The 22,886-nt window shown below is 40.0% G+C and overlaps 2 protein-coding genes across 2 annotated transcripts; both read right to left on the bottom strand.

Moving 5' to 3' along the window:
• Positions 1 to 24: 24 nt before the first annotated feature.
• Positions 25 to 12,443, bottom strand: LOC140935291 (protein DD3-3-like). Its single transcript, XM_073384839.1, has 9 exons — positions 12,291 to 12,443; positions 9,197 to 9,283; positions 7,876 to 8,206; positions 7,178 to 7,396; positions 5,931 to 6,354; positions 4,834 to 4,890; positions 3,421 to 3,704; positions 2,181 to 2,222; positions 25 to 561 (listed from the first exon to the last, which is right to left on the bottom strand). Exons 1-9 carry the CDS (start codon positions 12,441 to 12,443, stop codon positions 239 to 241), a joined length of 1,920 nt encoding a protein of 639 aa, XP_073240940.1. The 3' UTR covers positions 25 to 238.
• Positions 12,444 to 16,701: 4,258 nt separating this feature from the next.
• Positions 16,702 to 22,886, bottom strand: LOC140933256 (protein DD3-3-like). The gene is made up of 9 exons (XM_073382779.1): positions 22,518 to 22,886; positions 22,046 to 22,132; positions 21,380 to 21,707; positions 20,650 to 20,868; positions 19,717 to 20,137; positions 19,471 to 19,527; positions 18,635 to 18,918; positions 18,301 to 18,345; positions 16,702 to 17,264 (listed from the first exon to the last, which is right to left on the bottom strand). Exons 1-9 carry the CDS (start codon positions 22,725 to 22,727, stop codon positions 16,939 to 16,941), a joined length of 1,977 nt encoding a protein of 658 aa, XP_073238880.1. The 5' UTR covers positions 22,728 to 22,886; the 3' UTR covers positions 16,702 to 16,938.

Here is a 22,886-nt window from a genome sequence, read left to right as displayed (position 1 = left end):
AGTGACAATAAAGAATAAGGGTGTAACCAGAAATTCTTGAGCCGCCGATCTCTGTCCCATGTGACGTCGGTTGGAGAAGTTTTTATACTCATCAACGATGCGCGACAACAATGTCATTGATTATTACATTTTCTATCTCCAGCAGTGGTGACAAAACCTAGACACAAACTAAGCTTTTCCATTTTCTTGCGATCTCGGAAATTCATGAGCCGCTGATCTCCGAGAAAGCCGTGCTTTGTTACTCAGGAGGTTCAGTGACTGTAATCTGTCCCATGTGACGTCGGTTGGAGAAGTTGTTATTGCGCGTGCCCATGTAACAGTACTCCCCAGGCTTCGTGATGCGGAAACACGGTGGATTACAGGAGGCTGGTGCGTTATCAAGCTGAGCCTGCAGTCTTTTAGGATCACCGGTGTAACACCCTGTGTTAAGGTAAAGGTTCAGCTTCTTGGCGTCAAATTCATCCACATAATCAACGACTTCAAGAGGCAGGCTGGAGCAAGCTTTGGGTTGAAGAGAACTACATGCTTCCTTCACCCAACACACGTTGGTGCGATCCGTGCCTGAAACACACATGGAAACATTTGCATGTGTGTGAGCTCCGAACTAATTTACATTGAAGTAAAGAAAAAAAATGAGAAAGATGATTTTTCAGTCATTGATTTTCATGTCCTGGAATATTCGTCAAACTCCTCTATTTGATGGAAGAAGTAAACTAAAAAACATCTTTCTCATTTATTTACCAGGCTTTTAATTCCCCATCAAATTATTATGAAGAAAAACAAGAATTGCCAAAAGGCGATTTTAACTGGGCTGCCAATTTTCCTGGGGGAAGGGGTGGCTGCACACTTAGGCCACCAGGCTCGTCGCTGACCATTGAGTGACGTAGCATCTCATGTGAGAGTTAAACAGTTACTCATTTGAACATTGTACCCTTTTGGAAGACCTTCATAACGAGAAAAATGAGTACAATTTTTATGTCGGGACTGTATAGTACCTTTTCAAATTCCACCTTTATGAATAATAATAAGCAAGTGAGCGATTCTAAGCAGGAAATAAGAAGCGTTATTTTCACGCACCCCACCCCCAATCCCTCTGCTCCCCAAAATATAGTGTGACTAATTTGACCTAACTGGAAATTCCAAAAATTATAATTGTTGTTACGGCTCAAAACGCTCTTAATAACAAGCAGTACATTTCTCAATTCTGGTTCTTAAAACTAACAAAGCAAATGAAATTTAAGTTTTGTTTTTGCCTGATATTCCGTTATAAAGCCTTTTTAACTGTCCTAGTGAATATATATAATTTTTTTTTACGTGGTGATCTACAATGAGCACATTCCACAGGACATTCCTTTCCTGTAAGGAATGACTTTTCACACACTGAGCAAGAACCGCAATAAGATAAAAAGAGACATTGGCGGTCACTTTTTAAACGATTTAAACTTCAACATAAGGAAACAAAACCCAGCCTACCATCGTTTGAAAATGGCACTGATTAAAAGTGCCAATGGCAGCTTGAGAGAAATCTTTATTCAATAGGTGTACACACACACTCCAGCAACAAACACACAGAGATTTGCAATCACGTTTTGAACGGGAAAAAAATCATCCAAAGGTTTAAACTTCAACAAATAGTGAAGAAAAACCCCACAAGGTGCTCATCGTAGAATCTTTTGAAGGAGACGATGAAAACGCGCAGTACGCTAACTTCAAACACATCTTCATTTAATGGCTTCCTTCGCTTAATATGGGTAAGTACCTCATGTTAAACAATCATAAGGTCAAAGGTTGTCCGTTTTCACGACTTAAATCCCGGGGGAGGAACTCTATTACGTTAACCTTGTAGATAGTTCTCTGAAATAGTGCCGTGAATGATTAGATGAGGCAGACGGTGCACCCCGCCCACTACAACGTCCCAAAAATACACCCCCTCCCCCCCGAAAAAAAATGAAACCCATTTTAGAAACTGGGCTCGCAACAGGCTGCCCAGTTAAAAATGTTAAGAAATAACATTGACCGTTTTTCTCTTTTTTTAAAACTATTGTAACCACTGAGTGGGCTTAAAAAAATGAGGCAGGGCTGCTTTTACATTAGGGTATCAACCATGTACCTTTCTCTTTCCCTCCCCTGACTCTCCACCAAAACCACAAAATCAAAAATATATTTAGGAAGCTTCTTACGTGCTCTTCCTTCCCCGGCGTTGTTCGGGTTATTGTTCGAACCTGGAAAACAAAAGAAGGAGGAGCGAGACAGTAAGCGATTTTTAGACCCTTTTCAGGTGTTAAATGCTACTGACAACAGTATAGTCAAGAGTAATAAAAGTGTTTACTGCAGCGTGCTTTTTCCAAAGTTGATAAGCACTGATTTTAAAGTCTATGTAGACGCTATATATACTGGATAGCTTTCGCTACGCCTAGAAAATGATACTGGAGAGGGTTTCTGTTCAAACACAACGGAACGGTGATTTCGGCGAGGTTTCTGTGACTGAGCGGAGCTGCGCCGCGCTGATCTCGAACACAGGGCGTCACATAGAGCGATTTTGGTACGACCTTGAAAAATGGTTTCTGTAAGTGTTCTTTAGTCTATTTGTTTTATAAGCCAATGGATAAAAGGATCAAAACATGGAGTCTTCGTTCTCCCGCCAAAGAAAATCCTAATATGGAGAAGGCATTGCTCGATTGGCCAATCATGTTGCAGTATGACGTCAAAGCGAAGTATCGGTTGATTTCTAGAAAGTTCTCGGGCATGAAGTTTTTTGATCCGAGCGCTCGCTTAACCAACCAAACGCGGGCGTTTGTATCCGTTCTATAAGCCAATCAAATCGCTCTATTTCCGTTCGTTTGTTGTTTCTGTTTTCTTCGCGGGTTTAAATTTCAAGGTCATACGAAAATTGCTCTATCGGATAGGCTCTGTGCCATACTTTGGTGCAGTGTGAACAGGTATTCGGACCGTCGCGGAAGTAAATAAGTAGGGGCAAGGAATGGAAACTACTGAAACGGAAGTAAAAATTCAGGAGTGAGGACTGGGATTTAGTTCGCCAAACCCTCTCGGCCAACCGCTCCGGCACGATGTTCAATGTGTGTGAACGACTTGCTACAGTCTCGGGCCGTTTCCAGCGCTTTTCACACTTTTCGTGTTGGCACCGGTATTGTGTGAATACAGCCCAAGTTAGTCACGCAGGTCTTGTCACGTAACGCGCGTTTTGTGACGAGACAGTAACGGCTACGTAGGGGACTAACTTAATAGGCCATTTCCGAGTTCCCCCAGGCCTCTGTATCAAAACAAGGTTAAGTGCTCAGCTTTTGATATGGAAATGATTTTCCATTCTCATGCAAATAAAACTTGACCTCATTTTGAAAGTGAGGGATTTTGGAAATCTAAAGTGGCCTATTAGTCCCGCTAGCTGGGAGTAGTTCTTACCGGACCAAACGAAACAAACTAGATCATCAGTTGTAACAGAAACGCGTTCTGGGAAGAAACGATATTCCATGGCGGGATACGCCTGGACAATGTTCCCCCTCTTTCCCATTCCAAAGATGTATCTAATGTTGGATTGCTGGTACTTCTCGGGAAGAAGATTCCGTGGCTTAAGTAAGAACACGTGACTTCTGTCCTGGAATGTTCGTCCAACCTGAGCTGTGTTCAGGACGAGCTGAAGATCCGTTTGCCTGTCAGTTGCTTTAGTTTTCGGGTTGTTCTTAACTCTGTGAGAGCAAAGACAATCACTTTAAGATAGATCTACGTAAAAATATGTGTTCCAGAGGTTATTTGGCTATCACGATAGACGGAGATGGGAAGGAGAGATTTTTCTGGTGGTCATGTAACAGTTTCCACGACTATAGAAGTAAATAGGCTGATTTAGCAACAGAACAGGAACGTCAGTTGACGACGGGAAAGCACGCGAAAAGGACTAAACGCGACTTCCTGTGACCAATTTGCCGCTCTGCTATCGGTCAAGCGAGTTGTTGCCACGGCCCGGTTGTTCAAACGATGGATAGTCCTATCCACCGGATAAATCACTATCCAGTGGATAGCACTATCCAGCCTTTGAACAACCGAGGCCAGTTTGATTTGCGCGCACCGTCGTCATCTGGCGTTCCCGTTCTGTGGCTAAATCAACCTAATGACAACCGAGGCTCTTTCACGGGGCCGTGGCTTGTCACGTCGATCAGAAAAAAAGAAAGAAAAACGCACTTGGACAAGGCAAACAGAAGAAAACAACCCTACAGAGTGTCAGAAATTACTGTTAATGAGGACCGTCTGTGGAAAGTTGCCGCCGGATAAATTGCTTTTACTTGTATATTGAGGAAATACCGGCTTCAGTGGTTTACAAATCAAATTGGGAACTACGAGCATTTGATTTTATGGGCTGTCCACAGAGACAAGAAAGCGGCCCTTGCGTAGATGTGTTGGTAGAAATTCACCTGTAAACAACCCGTACAATTAGTAATATCATTACTACCATTGAATTTTGATATGTTTGAAATTTTCGAATATTCTTGGATGTACATAAAACCTTAGAGGGAACAAAAGTGAAATAGCTTGTAACCGCTTGGCAGGAGCGTTGTCGAAAGATTCAGTCTCTAATGATGTGCATGCCGTTTTCCTTAAAAGAGCAATAGGCCTTTCAGACAGGTGGTCAAAAGTACAGAAGTGCCATGCTGTAGCCTGCGAAAACATCCGTTTCTCCTCGCTCTTCGCTGCTGGGAAGGTTTCGCGCGAAACGCCCCCAGCAGCGAAGAGCGAGGAGAAACGGATGTTTTCGCAGGCTAGCCATGCTGGGCGTAAGAATCGCACTAGGACAAGGAAAGGAAATCTATCAGTTTCACTTACTTTCCGTTGTCTTTGACATTAAATTCACGTGGAACGTCATCACTGGTGATGTTATACCTACAAAAAAGTGTAACTCCATCATTTGGGCAAATGCACTGGTAATATAGACACTGGATGGTCATGGAATTATCATTCTATCGTAAACAACCTACAATTTGACTAATATTAAAATGACCGAACTGAGAGAAGACCAACAACACCGCGAATTTATTGAGCAACCAGGTCAATAACCAGAGTGAAAAAAAAACTGACGTGATACGACTCACTTTGAATCTCAAGATGAGAACCGAATAGGTTGTCAAAACGTCAGCCACTGTCAAGCAGTACTTTCTTGGACTTAACATACCAAGACTTGATTATGATTTCATTTCACTTAGTAATGAATATAGACACTGTTAACAGTGTCTTTTAATTATCATAAAAATTTTAAAAAGCGCTCGGCGTCTTGTATTTTCGTCTGTGGGTTTTGGTTGGTGATGATATCTCTTCACCCTATTCGGACCGGGGTAGCTTTTGGAGCCTCCCTCGCGAAAAAGTTAAACATTTCCAAAACGTTTTAAGCTATGACCACCAAACTTAGCGGTTTGTCCTATCTGGGAACATTTTTAAGTCGTCGTCAACATTGACGTTGCCATGGCAACCGAGTTTTGACAGCTATATTTTTATCCCATCAGTCCTTAAGAGCGTGTAAGATGGCAGGTATCGTGAATAAGGTGGAAGACCTCAGATAACAATGACCAACCAGGTTGTGGCGTCCAGCGGTTTTTGTGAAAACAAGGGTTTGGGTGGGGTGCTCAGTCTCGCGGGCTCACAAAACTTGGTCTTGGTTTTGGATTTTCGAATAAGGTCACCTCATGTGGAATCCAAGACAGACTCTGGATTCCATATTCCGGATTCGAAATACTGAATTTCAGTCCTTGTCAATGGGACTTGGACTCTGAATTCCAGTCATTAGTGGGATTCTGGATTCCTTGAGCTGTATTCCGGATTCCAAAGACCAGGATTCCGGATTCCACAAGCACAAAAATCCCGGAACTCCCCGGAATCCAGATTTCCTTACATGATGAGAATAAGGTCTGTGGCCGTACACTTCCTACCTTATACGTAGCACGCAGCGCTGTGTTGTATTGGTAGGAAAGCAGGGTACTTTCCACTTATAAGAAGAAAACTTGCCCTCCATATTTATTCCGTTATGGTTTACGACCGTGGACGGAGCGTAGATTACGTCGGGTGGTTTCTGAACGAGCACATACTGCACCGGTTCATCAGCTCCTTGGGACACTTTGTGAGGCTGATAAGGAATGCCTCTTCTCAACTTCATATCGCCCATAGCGTGACAAGTGCTCAAAATTCCAGAGGTTCGCTCCACAATGTTTGTGATGAATTTTGTCCATCTACCGCCTGCAGCTTTGCAAGTGTTAGCAGTTATGTATTTAGCAACGCACTGTTGTGCAATGTGGTTGGTATGTTCTCGAGGACAGTGTAAATTTCCAGGCAGCGTGGATGGCATAATACACATGTCTGCAAAAAGATTAGGCAATATTCAGGTTTCTTTATTACTTACGAAAGATAAATTAACTACATCAAAATTGAACCTTCTTGTTCTGTCAGTGAACCACCATAACGCTTTAGAAGAACTTAAAGATTTCATACGTGTGATTTTAGGAAGGGAATCATCATTAAGTGGTAGAGATAGTTTTTCAAGTCCGGGACTTTGTTTGGAAGAAGAATAAGAGAAAAGAAGGCCTCCTGATATCGCTTCTGTTCGAGCACAAAGCGGTTCACAGTGATCCGCACTTAATAGCTATTAGGGATGGCAACTCCGTGAAAGTTCGTGCAGAAAGCGTTATTTGTATTGAACTGTTTAGACTGAACAGAAGAGCTGAATCAACAGTACCCTAGGCAAGACCAGCATCTTTGAAGTCGGCAAGATGGCGCATTCTATCGCAGACAACATAACTTCCACTTTTGAAATCTTTGAATTTCCTCTGAGGTCGGGGTTGGGGTCGGCAAAGTCGCCTTGCGTAATCTTTCCTTATAAGATGATCACTACTTTCTCAACTACAGAATGCCTGTATAGTGTGTAAGTCATTTTAAAAACTCTGTTTTCTATTCACAGCAACAAAACCCGTTCGACTAAACCAGGTTTAACCATGTAAAGAAGTTTCAGACTGGCGTTGGCAAAGAATTAAACCAACGATTCAGCTTGTGCTATCACTTGTGCTAAATTTGTAGTAGTCAAAAATCAGCAAGCTTCTTTTATGTAGGATTAAAAATTTTTATCCATGTTTAAATAAACAGCTTTTAACATGTTCAAGCATAACTCGATCTGGCACATACTCACGTTTGTAGCCGTAATGAGAGTTGTTAAAGTGTTTCTCCATTAATTCCAGAGTCTTTTTATCACTGACTAGGACAGCAATGTCGTTCCACGGGGTGGGGCCCCAGTATGGATAGTAATCACGTTCCTCAGGTACCTCCAGGCCTCTCCTTGTTCCTGCTGGATTTTGCCTTGTGTAGATTGGCAAATCACCTTTGAGTTTCTGGTCAGCGGTAAACAAACCTTTTGAACAAGATAATTTAGGTTAGGTTGCATGGAGACAATTCCCTTGACTCAAATGAATCTCATGTCCACATGGCTTATTCAAGCTCGTATTTTTCTGATGCAGGTGCCAAAATAAGGGCACAAGTGGACGCTAACGCGTTGAAGGTTTCACCTCTTCGAAGATGAGCATGACACTGAGTTTGTGCTGTGAGAACCTTTTGGGGGACAAATTTTGACGCAGTTTCGACGAAAAAGTTATCGTCAACAGCTTTGCAAGTTTCTTGGAACAACAGAAATTTTTACGAGGGAAAGAACTCATTCTCCACCGGATTTTTTGGTACATCAATGTGGCCGCAGTTCCATCGTTTTGGGTACACCAATATGGCCTCCTTAACTATAAGGACCCCAATAACCTCCGATAGAGCAATCTGACACAACACCAACCAAGTCTTTTTATCAACTCCCTGAAAGTGTACACAATTAAAGAGTATACTTGCCTTTGTTTCGCTCTCTGCGGAAGTAAGCTTGATAGTAACTGAGTGGTTCATGAAGGCCACGGTCCTTTCTGATGTAAGCATGTTCCCGAGCTCCGTTTGGTGCAAATGCTTGTTGGATAAGTGTCTGACCATTACGAATGGTGTGATAATCAAAGGCTACATTCACATCTGCGGAAGTTATCTTTCCTTCGGGGTACGGCTGACACATGTACTGTAAGATGACTTGCGACTCCACCCAGTCGTCCGTTTTTGGCCCTGTCCCGTGTTGATTTGTCCACATGATTTCGACCTCGGTTTTGGCTTTTTCGTGACATCCACCCATGTAGAACTCCTGATAAATTATTTTAAAACGTCTATGAGACATTACTCTCAAACTAATGCGAGAACCTTGATACAATAGTATGATTTGTAATAAATAATCGATTTAGACAACTTACAGTCAGTAAGGGTACGTTGCTTAGTCGGATAAAACGATTACCTCAGAGATTAAATCGACGATCGCATACTATTGCGATCAAGTTTAACAACGTAAACTGTGCAAAGGAGTCCGCCAAAAAGTGTGCTGCTAGTCATTTAGCTTATTAAACCTATGGCTGTTTTCTTTGTCCTCTTCGTCGTTGCTCGAACTCGTTAATATCGTTATCTGCGACTATTTCCTTGAAAAACCGACGATTTTATGGAAAACAAAGCTCAAGGAGAATTACGTCCTCAAAGGCTCAGTTAAGTCAGTATACTTCAATTCGGTCCCCAGGATTGAAGGCCCCCTCTCAAACGTGAAATTAAGCACATTCACGTCGTAGTCGTGAAACGACGGCAAAATTAAATGCGCAAAAAAGAGCGTTGTTGTTTTGTCGCTTTTTGACGTTTTCGTTGCTGTCGCGTCGTACGCGCCTCTTTGCTTAAGCTCCTTAATATCTAGACACCAGGCCAGCTTTTTAACCAGGCACCCATCCACTCGTTCTTACCTCAATCAATCTAGTGTGAACCTCTATTATTATTATTATTATTATTATTATTGTTATTATTATTATTATTATTATTATTATTATTATTATTTAATTGCGGGCGACAAGAGGAGCCCGCAATCCTAACTCCAGGTTGTTATTACAATTACGCACGCGTCTATGTGGCCAGCATTCGTTTGGACTTCCACTATGGAATGTATAGAATGCACAGAACGCAATCCGATCACGCGTGTTTTGACCATCTGTCACGTGAAACTTACGCAAAGCACAGCGCTGGAGCAAAAGCGTTTTGACCTTCGATCAATGTCGCCCGCACTCCGTAACCTTTGGTTATTACTAGTTCTAGTTATAATTACCATTGGCAGCTGTCTGATTTCAGGTATGTTATCTCCTGGGTTACTATCCAGCTTGTCTCCAACATTGTACCCAGCCTTTCCATTATTCTATAAAAGAGAAAAGAATGCTTTTAATACGTCGACCAGCGTTTTGGATCGCCTTAAGATATGGTGTTTATATTGTTTTTACTTACGTGTATAAATATGAGAAACCTCGTACGTTAGCGTAAGGACACAGTTGTAATCTTTCACTAAAATGTTTGACCTTCTTGAATAGTTCATCGGTAGTAACAGCGAGTCAGGTTTTACAAGGTCCTCTTCCTATAAAAATTATTTGAATCTACTCTTCGTTCTGTGTCATGTTGTGAGGTTATTTTAAGGAGGACAGCTTATTGGTTGTTAGAATGTCGTCACGTTATTTTAAACATTTCACTACCGATCACACAGCAAGAAAGAAAAATGACCTGCGAAGTTGGTATCACTAGATGTTTACCGGTTTCTGGGTAATCGGGTCCGATCACTTCCGTCGACTAGTCAAAAGATTTCTACATGGAAAAATCTGGGGAGAGTACCCGCCGACGGGGAACATGATCCTCCTGGCTGACGTCAATCAGAGAAGAAAGGGGTAGTGAGAAGAGTCTGGTGATATTGATCCGACGGTCAGGGGAATAACAAACAACAATGGCCTTCGCAGAACTTTGGCCAAACTAATAATAGATCTCAAATAATTATCATGGGCACATGGATTCACTCTCTTTCCTCATTTTCTCTTGCCGGAAGCAAATAAGTGGGGTTGTTCGTCGTACACGTTTGGGGGTAAAATTTCAGGATTGGTACCCTTCACGCCGCTAAATCCTAAAATGACCGCCGTTATTCGTGATAACTGTAAGGGACATTTACAGGCATTGAGCCAAGAAGATAAAGGATCTATTGTTTGCCCCCACTGAATTATCTATCTTTTTCTAACAATTTTCATGTGCTGGTATGGGAAATCTTAGCAAAACGCCCCGGGAAAGTTTTGCTTGTGGAATCTGGAATTCTGGCCTTTGGAATCGAGAATACAGCTAAAGGAATCAGGAATCCAGAATCCAAGTTCCACTGACAAAAAATAAGGAATCCAGTACCTGGAATCCGGAATCCATGGAGTAGAATCCAAAATCCAAGACTGTCATGGATATGTTATAAATTACATTGGGCGAAAGACTAACAGGCAATCTCACAGACTGGCTTGACACAAACACAAACACTTCCTTTAAAGGCCCATGTTCACCCAAACGGCTTTGCGCGCTTGTGTTTTTGTTTTGAAACGATTCTTTTGTCAAATGCAGTGTTTTGATTGGCTTCCACTTTGAGGAGCGTTGCGTGACGATACTAAAAACGACTGCGAGGGAGACTACAATTGCAGCTTTTTTCACGCTTGACCGAAGCTTAGAGAGACAGTATCAAAGAGGCCAGTAAGACTTTTAATTCTTTTCCAAATGGAGGAAGAAAGCACCTCAAAATTTAAACTGGTAGTGAATGCATATGGATGCCTTGTTCAGTCCGATGAACACAATGAAGGTCATAAATTACGAAACGTCTAAGCACCAGGTGAGGTTTTCCTGAAGCCCGATTCGACTGTGAAATGTTTTGATTCCTCAATCTATTATTTTGTGTTAATTCTTAGGAAGCTTTTAGGTATGTGTTCTCGAAAGAATAAGCGAGAAGTTGTGTTTGCAAAGCGCCGAATCAGCACTGCATACAGTCTGTAATCGCTGTAATCGCTGTATTACACAGGGACACCCAACGAGAATATAGTTCAAAACCACTTAAACATAGCATTGTTAAACGTATTTTAGTATTTAAACGGTAGATATAGGCATATTTTTATCCCCTAAAAAATTTTCATCTGTTCGGGTTTCCTAGCTGAAAGTCTAGTGATCCGAAAATTATAGGGATCAAAACTTACCTTTTCGAAAATTTCAGCCAGAAAAAGGGTCCCGAAAATTCTAGGTGACCTTTTTAGGGTAAAAATCCGTTGCAAATAGGCAATTATACCATTTTTTAGATGTTCGAAAATCCTAGGAGAGACGGGCAAGCAAGAAATTTTACAACAAATGTTTCGAAAATTCTAGATCTCAAATCGTCTTCCGAACAGATATTCTTCCGAAAATTGTCGTTGGGTGCCCCTGATTACACTTTCTTTAGGTTTTGCTAAGGATTGGTTTGCTAATAAGAGTTCTCGCTACTTTAGAGCCGGCTTTAATCGTGATACGCCAGACGATAAGTTTACGGATTTAAGGATATCACTCGCTTCATAGGTTAAATTAAATAAAGCACTGTTCATGTTAGATTGACTCTCTTGTTTTGCTTTCAACTGATTTCAACGGGACCTTTGTTTACAATTGAACATTCGATGTAGAAGGAACTCGGCAAACACGCTGTCTGTAGAATCTACAGCCAAGAGTTTCTTTCCCATCTCTCCAGGGATTAAAAAAGCGGATTCACGGAGACGAATGTACTTCGGCGACCCCCGTCGACGCGGTCTTCCAACCATGCTTCCAACCGTTCGTTTCGATGGAGCCGACATCGAAAGAGCTGCAGTGAAACAAACACTCACAGAAACAAAAAGGCTCGATACCATTCCAAAATATCCAAAAAGATGTAAAGAAAAATACCAAAAGAACTTGTTGAGACTTTCTTTTAAACCAGATTTAGCAAACTGTAGAAGACTAACAAAGATTGACTTTACACACTAAAGGCAGCGATTTTCAACTACGCGAAATGTTTTTTCTGGAGTACAGGGCGCGCAATGCATCTAGGGTGAACATGCCTTTAAGCTTCTGTCTGCTTTAGACTTTATTTTAAGGAGAGAAAAACTTAGAGCTCTCACAAAACAACAATAATTAGGAGATTTTGGCAACATCTTGAGCTGAAAAAAAGATATACTTTACTTTTCTCTTTCATTTCTTTCCATTTCTCTTTTTCAGTTTTTTTTCTTGCATTAGTGAGTATTGAGAGGCCGTCCGTGCAGCAGTCGGATATGAACATAATGTCCCACTCCGAAATATAACATACTACATGCTTAAAGCAAGAGAGAATGAAAGATATGCAACAAAGATCAGAATAGTCCTACCTGTGAATCAAACAGTCTGGCGTCGTTTCTGACGTTGTCTTGGTTACCATTCAGTCGATTGTTTGATCCGTGTGGAACATGTAGGTATATGTCTGACAAGCAAAGTTCTATAAGAGCAGCCATCAGGCAGCTCCAAACGAAAATGCTCTTCATTTCCTACGCTTATGGAAGGAAAGAAAAACGCAATTGATTGGAATTACCACTTCATTCATTAAATCAATTACATCGCCAGTGATCGCTATCATTAACCGAGAAAGCTAATTATTTCAAGAGCATTATTTTAGGGGTCAATCTTTTTCATCAGACCATATTTTCCGCCTACTCCTAATAAACCCATGTGGTCCAGCATGTTTAGATATTTTTCTTGTGACCGTCAGATTTAAAGTTATTTTAAAGTTATTTAGAACACTTTGTGCTCTATTTTTATTTATCGATCCACTGCGTAACAAAAACGCTTTTGTTATACATCGATGTACAACAACATGCCTTTTTTTCTCCAACTGTTCGTGTTCATCCAAATCAAACAAACTCCCTGCGGCTGTTTAATAAACTTCCTATTGACATATCTCTCCCGGACAGAAATTTCATAAGCAAAAACAATTTTTCGCAATCCAGAAGTCCATAATAAACGGTTATCCCGCGAGTCTATTATTAAAATTTTTTTCTATTCAGGTCTTCTTTGTGCAAAGCCGTTTTTGCGCATTCAAAACTATTTTAACACAGCTCTCAGCAAGCACTTACTGAGATGCGTTTAGATTTAAAGCGGGTGTTTGAGCTCTTTATCCTAAGCGCAGCTAAGCCTGGTTGCGCTATGGTTTTCATGACATCCACGCACAGTTATAAAAGTCATCTTCAGTCGTTTTCCACTCACATAGCTGTATATTTCACAAGGGCCAGAGTTGAAAATTTTTTGAGTACAAAACTAAACATTTAACAAAAACGTCTCATGGCAGCAGTGTCTAAATCCAAACAGTTCAAATTACTATTTCACTATGATCTTTACTAATCGATTATTACCTGTCTTTAAAAACTTTTCAATTGAACGATGACAGAAAGGAAAGAAGCGTTTATTAACTGAAACTACTAACAGTATAGTTACATAGCACCAACCTAGCATTTTAAACTTATGTTGAGCGCGGTAATTGAATTTAACTGCAATCAACGATTAGAGTGTTCAAGTTGACTTGTGTAGTGGAGAGTTGTGTTAAATAAAATTCTTTAAAAAAGAGAAAAGAGGTGAAAAACATGAAAGGAAACTAATTGCTCATTTTAAACTGTACTGTCTTCAAGCTTCTTGGCCATCAATCTGAATACATCTTAGCTACCTATACTTAAGTGTCAAACTTAACAGAGCAGGTTAGTCGTTGAATTAAAAATAAAAAAAGAAATTAAATAAAAAACAAAAAACAAATTTAAAAAAACATTTAAAAAGTACGACCACTACTTTACATCATTATGTTCATATCTATTAAAAATACCAGTAAGGGCGTCAAATCTAAAACTAGTATGGTAGCATATTGTGTAATTGATAAAAAGGAAGTGACAAATATTAAGTACTATATAAAATGCAGTTTGTGCAATAAGCATGCATCTGAGTAAGTTAGCATAACATTTGTAAGTCTCCAGATTACCAAGACTGGACAAAGGAAGCAAGTCTCTCAAATGCTTTGGCAGTAGATTATATAATTTTGGGGCAGGAACCAAATGAATTGAATGCTTGCAAACTTTCCAACTAGTCGTCTTTAATCTAGGTCTCGGTGAAAAGTTCTTTGCTTCACAGGCCGCATTTAATATGTGACTGGTCTTTCACTGAAGTCTGCAATCTACTTAGGGCCAATAGAATTTGAAAAATCAATGGTTTCTGTAATCTAGTGCACAATTTGTAATCGCCCTTTTTGTGGTATTCGTAATAAAAGGAACAGAAGCACATGACCTTTTAAATTAACAACAGCAAAAACACCGACGCAGAAGTAAAAATTTCGATAAGAGCATACCTCCACTTAAGTCTTCAGTTGCTCAGAGTCGTCAAGATCTAAAATAGACGTCAGCAGTCTGCAAGTGCCGGGTGCAGGTCAGTGACTAAACTAAATACTATTAGCCTTACTCACTCTTTTAATTGCAATCTCTCTTGCTAAGTTATACAGAAGTTAATGAATATGTACACCACTTTAGTGACGCAATAGGAATTAAATATTACACAAATAGTAGAAATTCCAGCAGAATTTAGAACCAATTTAACCAAACTCGTTTTTGTGTATTTAACTTAACTGCTTCACCAACTCAGCACGTGACAATACTTTTATCAGACAATAACCAAATGATAAGGTTAATAAATATACCCATAAAGACCAATTGTTCTTTCGAACAACCAAAAGGACCCTTTTTTTCCACGATTGCCCCCATTGCTTTGATTGAACGTTCTTTGGATTTTTATTATTCTTATCTCTTTTTAAGCCGCATGTACAGCGTACGTTAACTGTTATCAGACTTTACTGGGAAGATCAAAAACTGATCGATCACGTCTGTGGATGCTCACAAAAAATACTCATCGAAAACAGGCCTTCTTCTGCTGCTATTTTAACTGCAATTTGCAAAAAAGGGCAAGATCGTTTTTAGCCTGAAAAATGTTTTGCAATACTAATATCTTTATCATATACATTTGCAAGTCATGTATATAGTGATCCCAACGTGAAGTATTGAAATAAGACTGCCTTAAACTTATTTTAAGAGCGTTTTCCACTTTCACATACAATTCCTGTTGAAAATATCCCTCAATACTGAAACTGATGAGTTCTTCAAGTTCAGACAAGCTCAGCGTTAAAAGATCATTCCCAGATTATTCCCTAATTATAGCTATTGGGGCTGGTGTTTACTTTTCTAACAGGGGCAACCAACCATTCGAAGGAGCAAATATTGCCTAAAATTCTCTAAAGCCCGAGAAAGCCCAAAAATCTCTGGATAACCATTTCCATTCTTCCAACTTGCGTTTCTTCACATTTTATTACCAAGGCAGTGCAATTATTGCTCAAAGATAATCTCTCCTGAAAATTTTGGCATAAGGACAATACTTCCCCTAGGTTTTTCCAATGAAGGACTCCGCCAGCTACTCCTTGTCCTCGACCGGACCGGCAATGGTGTAGCTCAAAGTCACGGTTTCGCCGTATAATTGCCAGACGAAAAGATTCCTAAAACACTGGAGACAACCAAAGTTCACCTGAAGTGAGATATCTGAACGGGATATAAATAGTTTTTAGGAGTGCTTCAAATAGACCTTCCGCTGTATTGCATAACGTCATGATCAACCAACACACATCCATCTAAAGTAGATGGGGGAAGAGGAAAAACAAAAGAGGGAATTTTTGTCACCCGACCCTTCTCCCTCTCCTGATATTTTGCGCCTACCACAACGAAGGCTACAAAAAAACCCTTGGACTTGTTTATTTGTTGTTAATGGCCCTAATGAGCAGAATTTTATAAACATGTTCTTTTGTTAAGACTCCGGTTAATGAAAAACAACGACTCCCTGCGGTTATTTAATAAACATTCTTTTGGATACTCTCTTTACCGGTCAGAAGATTTATAAGCCTGAACAATTTTCCGCAATCCTGAGACAAGTATCCCGTATTATTACTATTATCACTATTTTTGTTTGTCTATTTTTGGCCAAGACTTTTAATTTTCCGCATTTAAAAACGCTCCTCCGCAATTTAACACGTCTTATTCAAGTTCAACGTAATGAGTCAGTTTCAATTACTCGTATTTTAACGTTTACTACAAGAGATCCTTTCTGTGTCAAAAAAATTTATATTGTATTTGAGCTTTTTTATTCTTGGATGTTGAATTTTGTTAAGAAGCTAAGGTACTGATGAGAATGATCGATGCTAGAAAACATTTTGCTCTTTTTAGGACAAACCAACTGAATACTTAAACATCATTGCAAACGCCCTCACAAAAAATTACTTTCACAGCAGTTCTCGTTGCAGTCTTCGATGGTTTTCAGTGGGTTATAAAGATATTCCGTTTTTGTAATAATTATAATAAGTGTTAAATATTCATGATCAAATGTTTTAAAAGATATCGTAAACCTTAAAGTCCCTTTCATTTGCTTATGTTCCCGGCAATGTTTTCAAACAGAAACTCATAGAGGAATTATGGACCGTTTTTAAAAGCTTAAAATTGACACAACCGCCATCAAAAAACTCGTTAGGATTCGATATATTCTTTGACCTTCTTTCCTCTACTCCTAAAAGTCAACTAGAGCTTAGAAGGATAGTTGTGTCACGACTGCATTCTCATTAAATATATCGTTTGTACAAGTAGGAGCATTAAAGCATTCAATTGCAATTAAGGTACTTTTATTGAATATGCCGGATAGTTATAGCCTGTAATTCTTACATCATTCCCGACTATATTCGCCCGGGACTATTTGTTAAAAAGTGGCGATAATTAGTCCTTCAGTTATAGCTGTCAGATTCAGCGCTTGTAGCTCAGTTCAAGGCAACAAATTGGACATCTTTTTGTAGTAATCACAACGTTCACAACAAATAAATTCTTCCAAACCAAGTTAACTTACACTCATGATATTGTTAATGTTACCAAGTATTCGAAACCATGTGCATTAAGAGAACAATAATAGAGTAGAGTTTTATTACGAAGATAATGCGACACGGGTGACTGTAATCTGTCCCATGTGACGTCGGTTGGAAAAGTTGTTATTGCGCGTGCTCATATAACAGTACTCCCCAGGCTTTGTGATGCGGAAACATGGCGGATTACAGGAGGCTGGTGCGTTATCAAGCTGAGCCTGCAGTTTGTCACCGGTGTAACAACCTGTGTTGAGGTGAAGGTTGACTTTTTTGGCGTCAAATTCGCGGTCCACGTGATCAACGACATCAAGAGGCAAGCTGGAGCAAGCTTTGGGTTGGAGAGAACTGCATCCTTCCTTTACCCAACATACGTTAGTGCGATCTGTGCCTGAAGTGCAAACAAAACAGTTCGTCAAATTTGGAGACGAAGCCAAATGAAGTACATAACAGCATATCGTCTTCATTCTTGTTATCAGCGGCTCCATGTGCAAACAAGAGTTTTGGCATTATTCATCATTTTTATGAGCATAATTTTCATCGTTTTCAGAAACACTTCTAGACCTGCTGTTGGTGTAATTTAAATTTTTGGCTTGGTTTTAGCACTAGCACTAGGCCAATGTTGCAGGTCATTTTTTAAGTCATCCTGCTTTGTACCACATGCATGGGAGCCATGGGACCATTTGCTGAACAGCCTGGGTCTCACCGGATGTGACCCATGAATATACAGAACGTTTTCACTCACGTGGCCAGCATCTATGCTAATTTCAGTTATTGCAACAAAAGAAAGTTTTTACATAAGAAAAGAGTTCAACTCCCACAGGATTGTCTTGGTACGCCAACATGGCCGCCGCGATGTGAAGTAAAAACGCTCTATAGTTTCTTGTTCTAAAGAGAATACATTATTTTGTTGTTTGACCATAGGTGTCTCATCATTTACCTACAGAGTATCTGACCCAAATGTTGCACGGTTATGGTGGCATTTTCGTCAGATTTAAGAAAAATTTTAGGTGGCACATTATCTGTATTATACGAGTTAGCATATTAAAAAAGAAAAAAAATACTGGTAGAATTTTGGGCATAATTTCCTCAAGAAATACGAGGACTGCTATTGGCAAAATTCAGTGCTACTTTTACGAGCCCAATATATCAAAGCCTGATCCAAATATCTAGGTGAAAAAAGCTTTGTATGAGAAAAAAGTTTATTCCATACGGGCCTCTTTTTGGGCACCAACATGGCTGCCGTTTGTCGACACGGCCGCCGGGACGTCATTGTGCGAGAAACATCTATGGCCTGATTCTCATTCGAGGTCCGCAGCCACTGGCTACAACTCTCATTTATAGTATGCAACCACGTCAAATACTAAAACAAATCCGAAGTCGCAAAATTAGCTAGAATTGATTTTTAATAGAAACATTTAACTTACGTGCTCTTCCTTGTCCATCACGATTGTTTGGATTGTTGTTTGAACCTATACAATGAAATACAATGAAAATGAGAGATTGGATGCTGATTGTGTAATTTAAGAACGATCTTACAATTGTGGCAATATATAAGGCTACTGGCTCTTAAAGCTTCTTCGATTGATGTTCAAAAAAATAGGGTCGAACGCTGTACCGTCCATTGAAAGACCTTCGTCAACTCAGGCTCTGTAAGAAAGACTAAATTCTCATGAATGCACATCTTTGTCTAAAGAGATCAGATACGGCTGACCCCAAAAACCTAACACTAAAAGAATTCTTGAATATCTCCAAACTCACCCGACCATACGAAGCAGATAACATCTTTGGTAGTTACTGAAATTCGTTCAGGAATAAAGCGATATTCCATGGCGGAGTAAACCTGTACAATGTTTCCTCTTTTACCCATCCCTCCAATGTAATAAATATTGGAATGTTGGTATTTGGCAGGAAGAAGACTGCGTGGTTTAAGAATGATCACGTGACTTCTGTCCTGGAATGTTCGTCCAACCTGGGCGGTATTTAAGGCGAGCTGAAGATCGGTTTTACCATCAACAGCCTTGGTTTTCGGGTTATTCTTAACTCTACAAAAGCAAAAGAAAATCTTAAATGTTTCCAAAAGAGTTGTTCGGTAAAAAATAGGAAGCAAATTTAGGTTGGGGAAGATAGTAGACAATTTCAGTAGTTTCCGCGAGATTTACCACTAGTCTCTGCGAGAGGACTCCCAAAGGCTTTACTTAGACTGAGCTTTAGGAAAATTATTGTGAAGGCTGTAAGGCAACTGATCGGCCCCAGGTGTTCCACAAGTGGACAGTGCTATCTATTAAATAAATCACTGTCCAGTGGATAACGCAATTGGTTTCCCAGAGAATGAATAGTGATTCGTCCGGTGGATAGTGTTATCCAACAAAAACTGAAAAAGTGAAGTTAGGACCAAAGCAAATGGTAAATACCAAACTCATGGTCGAAATTCGCCATTAATAAAACTTCCTGTTTTTTTTGCACAGTTGTCTATAAGCAGTAGTAGTGAGCTTTGCTGTTCAATACTTAAATTCAGCGTTAACGTTCCGATAGCTTTGTGCGCTTTATATTTTTATTGAAGCTTATTTGCTATGACAAAATCTGCGCTTACTAACCTTGCATTATCACTGGCGTTGAACTCGCGGGGAACATCATCACTGGTTATGTTGTATCTATCAAGTTACATAATAAAGTACAAAATCATTGTATTAAACGGCTAGATCAAATCTTATTAATTCTGGTTAACTCTCTCTCATTGTTTGCCCGCATGATACGTATGTTCCCATTATATATTTGGTCTCAGTGCATGCGCAAAGTTGTCAGTATACGTCAGTATTGAAATCTACTAACATACCACTTACCTAATACGTAAAACGCAGCGTTGTGTTGTGTTGGTTGGAAAACAAGGAATTTTCCACTTGTAAGAAGAAAACTTGCCCTCCATATTTATTCCGTTATGATTAACGACAGTGGAAGGCGCGTAGATAACATCCGGGAGTTTTTGAAGGAGAACAAACTGTTTCTTTTGGTCAGCTCCTTGTGAAAGCTTATGAGGTTCATATGGTACACCTCTTCCCAGCTTCATGTCTCCCTGGTCATGACAGGTGCTCAAAATTCCTGCCGTTTTTTCCACGTAGTTGGTGATGAACTTTTTCCAAGTGCCACCAGCTGCTTTACACGATTTTGCTGTGATGTACTTGGCAACACATTTTTCGGCCAACTTGTTGGCATGATTTCTGGGGCAGGTCTGTTTCCCCAGTGTGGATGGCATAATACACAAATCTAAAGAAAAAAAGGTCAATTAAGGATTGGTTTTCAGGTACTGTGCGAGCTAGAGGTCTTTATATGTAGGAAGATCGAAGGGCCGGGCCCGTCTCGAAAGGTAAGTTTGAGGGCGGAGTCAGTATTCAGCCTAAGATAAGATAAGAACTGAAAATTCTTCAATTATCATCAGTTTTTAATTGACCGTTTTTTTTAACGATGAGTCAAATGAGGCGACAAATTAAGGGTTAAAAAATTAGACCGAAGTCAAAACGCGTCGTTTCAATGTAGTGAAAAAGTATATATTTTGTAACCGAAATGGGTTGGTTCTCCACAAAAGAAACTCTTGAATCTAGGCGTCTTTCAGCTTTTTGTTTTGTCTAGTAATAAGAATGTTTTTTTAGATGGTTTATGTAAGAAGAATAAAGGCTTGCACACCTATGGAAATGTTTCGGTAAATAAACTCACTACCATTTACAGCGCCAGTTAACGCCATAGAGCAATTACCAACAAAAGGTAAGCTTAAAACTTACATTTTTGGCCATATTGAGGACCATTAACATAGTTCTTCATTAAATTCAATGTTTTATGATCGCTGACCATAATGGCAATGTCATTCCACGGGGTGGGGCCCCAGTATGGATAGTAATCACGCTCCTCAGGTACTTCCAGGCCCCTCCTCGTTCCTGCTGGGTTTTGCCTCGTGTGGATTGGCAGATCACCTTTGAGTTTTTGATCAGCGGTAAACAAACCTGTAGTCAGTTAAAACAAGTTTCAGTTAATGGAGATTTCAATTACGGAAGCGCACGAGTTGAGACAGAAAGATCCAACACAAAGGGTTAAATTTCGATGCAAAATTACTGCTCTCAGTGTTTAAGAATAACGAGAATCAGTTTTGGGGCTAATAAAAGTTGAATTTAGCAACTGCAAGTAATTTTACCTGCTGCAGGTTGTCCCTGGGTCCTAAATCAGATAACATCCTAGTCTTCAAGGTTCAAAAGTATATATGAGAAGCTTTTGATTCAAGTTAATTGTAGTGTTTGAAGTGAACCCCACAGCTGTCGGAGCTACCTATCCTTAGTGTTACTCAAACTCCCTCAAATGTGAGATACTATAAAATGGCAGGATGTTTAGACCAGTCTCTCTTCCGGCTCCTCTTTTTTCCATTTCTAACTGCTGGACATATATAAGTGTCAGGAAAATTGCCGCAGCTGATGATCAGATACATTATAGCGCAAAAGTGCGTATACATAAACTTCTCACCTTTGTTTCGTTCTCTGCGGAAATATGCTTGGTAATAATTGAGAGGCTCGTGGAGTCCAAAATCTCTTCTGATGAGGGAATTCTCTCTCGCTCCATTTACAAAACGTTGGGTGTTTATAGTCTGGCCATTGCGAATGGTGTGATATTCGAATTCTCTGTTGACATCATTTGTAGTCATCTTTCCCTTCGGGTACGGTTGACACATGTACTGTAAGATGACTTGTGACTCCACCCTGTCGTCGGTTTTCGGCCCGGTTCCATGTTGATTTGTCCACATGATTTCCATTTCGGTTTTGGCTTTCTTGTCACATCCACTCATGTAGAACTCCTGGTGTATCGTTTGAAAAAGGATGAAATTAAAAGAAAGGGCATTTTTGAGTTTTTGTTAGCAAGCGTAATTTGGGGCGTTTTGCGAAACGTCATCGTTTGGGACATTTTCCGAAACGTCTCCAGCGATTAAGAACAACAAGCAACAACTGACACGCGAAAGCAATCATGAATGCGAAGACCTTACTACAGGGACTGGAGTGTTTCTATTTCAGTTCCCAACTGTATATAATTGAAGTAATTGACTTTACTCTGATGGCGGATAAAGTCGTCTGATCAAAAAGGAATTCAACGTCGTCTTTTGTTCCCTATGTTACTCTGTTGTATCAGGCTAATTACCATTGGCAGCTGTCTGAATTCCTGAATGTTATCTCCTGGGTTACTGTCCAGCTTGTCTCCAACGTTGTACCCGGCCTTTCCATTATTCTAGAAAAGAAGACAAAGGTTAAACCAAATCAAAGAAAACAAGACTTTTCTGGCACCCAAGATGATACTCAGTTTTATTATGAAGAATAGGGCATAATTATGTCTAGATCTTAATCGGTGATGAATTGAATCCTTTTTAAAATATTTCAACTTTTAGATATTAAGTCTTAAGGCTGATTTGCCCATTTCTGGGCGCAAAAGTCAAACACAGTAAATTTATTATTTTCGCTTTCGCTGGCAGGTGGTATTTACGCTGTAGAATGGTGAGGGGGGAACCGGGGTTTGGCCTAAAGTTTAATTATGGCGAGGTATTTCTCTCATTTTGAATGTCTTGGAAGCTAACGAGACACTGAATTTTGCAAAAAGTATGTAACTGCAGTACTACCTGCGAATCGAACAGTCTGTTGGCGTTTCTGACGTTGTCTTGGTTACCGTTTAGTCGATTATTGGATCCTGGGGGAAAATGCAAGTATATGTCTGACGAACAAGGCGCGAAAATAGCTGCCATCAGACAGCCCCAAACGAAAATGGTCTTCATCGTCTGTTGAAATACAAACACGCGGTAAAACAGCTGAGAACTCGAAAGAACTAACATTTAACATTTACCATTTACCACGATGGCTAAAATTTGGTAACACTGATAATGTGACAACAACTGTCTTTTTTGGTCGCCCAGGCTTAAAATCCAAAAGTTATGAAGGAAGGTTTGCCAGGAATGCAATCTCTACCTAACTCGCCTCGCTCGACTTTTAGT

The sequence above is a fragment of the Porites lutea genome, chromosome 4 (genome assembly GCF_958299795.1).
Source record: "Porites lutea chromosome 4, jaPorLute2.1, whole genome shotgun sequence".
Lineage (NCBI taxonomy): Eukaryota > Metazoa > Cnidaria > Anthozoa > Scleractinia > Poritidae > Porites > Porites lutea.
This window is presented reverse-complemented; position numbering and strand designations above follow the sequence as displayed.

What these genes read in the sequence shown, in the direction of transcription:
- LOC140935291 (XM_073384839.1), bottom strand. Translation starts at nt 12,443, where the DNA reads ATGAAGAGCATTTTCGTTTGGAGCTGCCTGATGGCTGCTCTTATAGAA. An exon ending in AAATCAGACAGCTGCCAATG is followed by an intron (nt 8,207 to 9,196) that starts GTAATTATAACT and finishes ATAATTTATCAG; the next exon opens with GAGTTCTACATGGGTGGATG. An exon ending in CCGCAGAGAGCGAAACAAAG is followed by an intron (nt 7,397 to 7,875) that starts GCAAGTATACTC and finishes CTTGTTCAAAAG; the next exon opens with GTTTGTTTACCGCTGACCAG.
- LOC140933256 (XM_073382779.1), bottom strand. Translation starts at nt 22,727, where the DNA reads ATGTTAGTTCTTTCGAGTTCTCAGCTGTTTTACCGCGTGTTTGTATTT. An exon ending in ACAGACTGTTCGATTCGCAG is followed by an intron (nt 22,133 to 22,517) that starts GTAGTACTGCAG and finishes CTTCTTTTCTAG; the next exon opens with AATAATGGAAAGGCCGGGTA. An exon ending in CCGCAGAGAACGAAACAAAG is followed by an intron (nt 20,869 to 21,379) that starts GTGAGAAGTTTA and finishes AACTGACTACAG; the next exon opens with GTTTGTTTACCGCTGATCAA.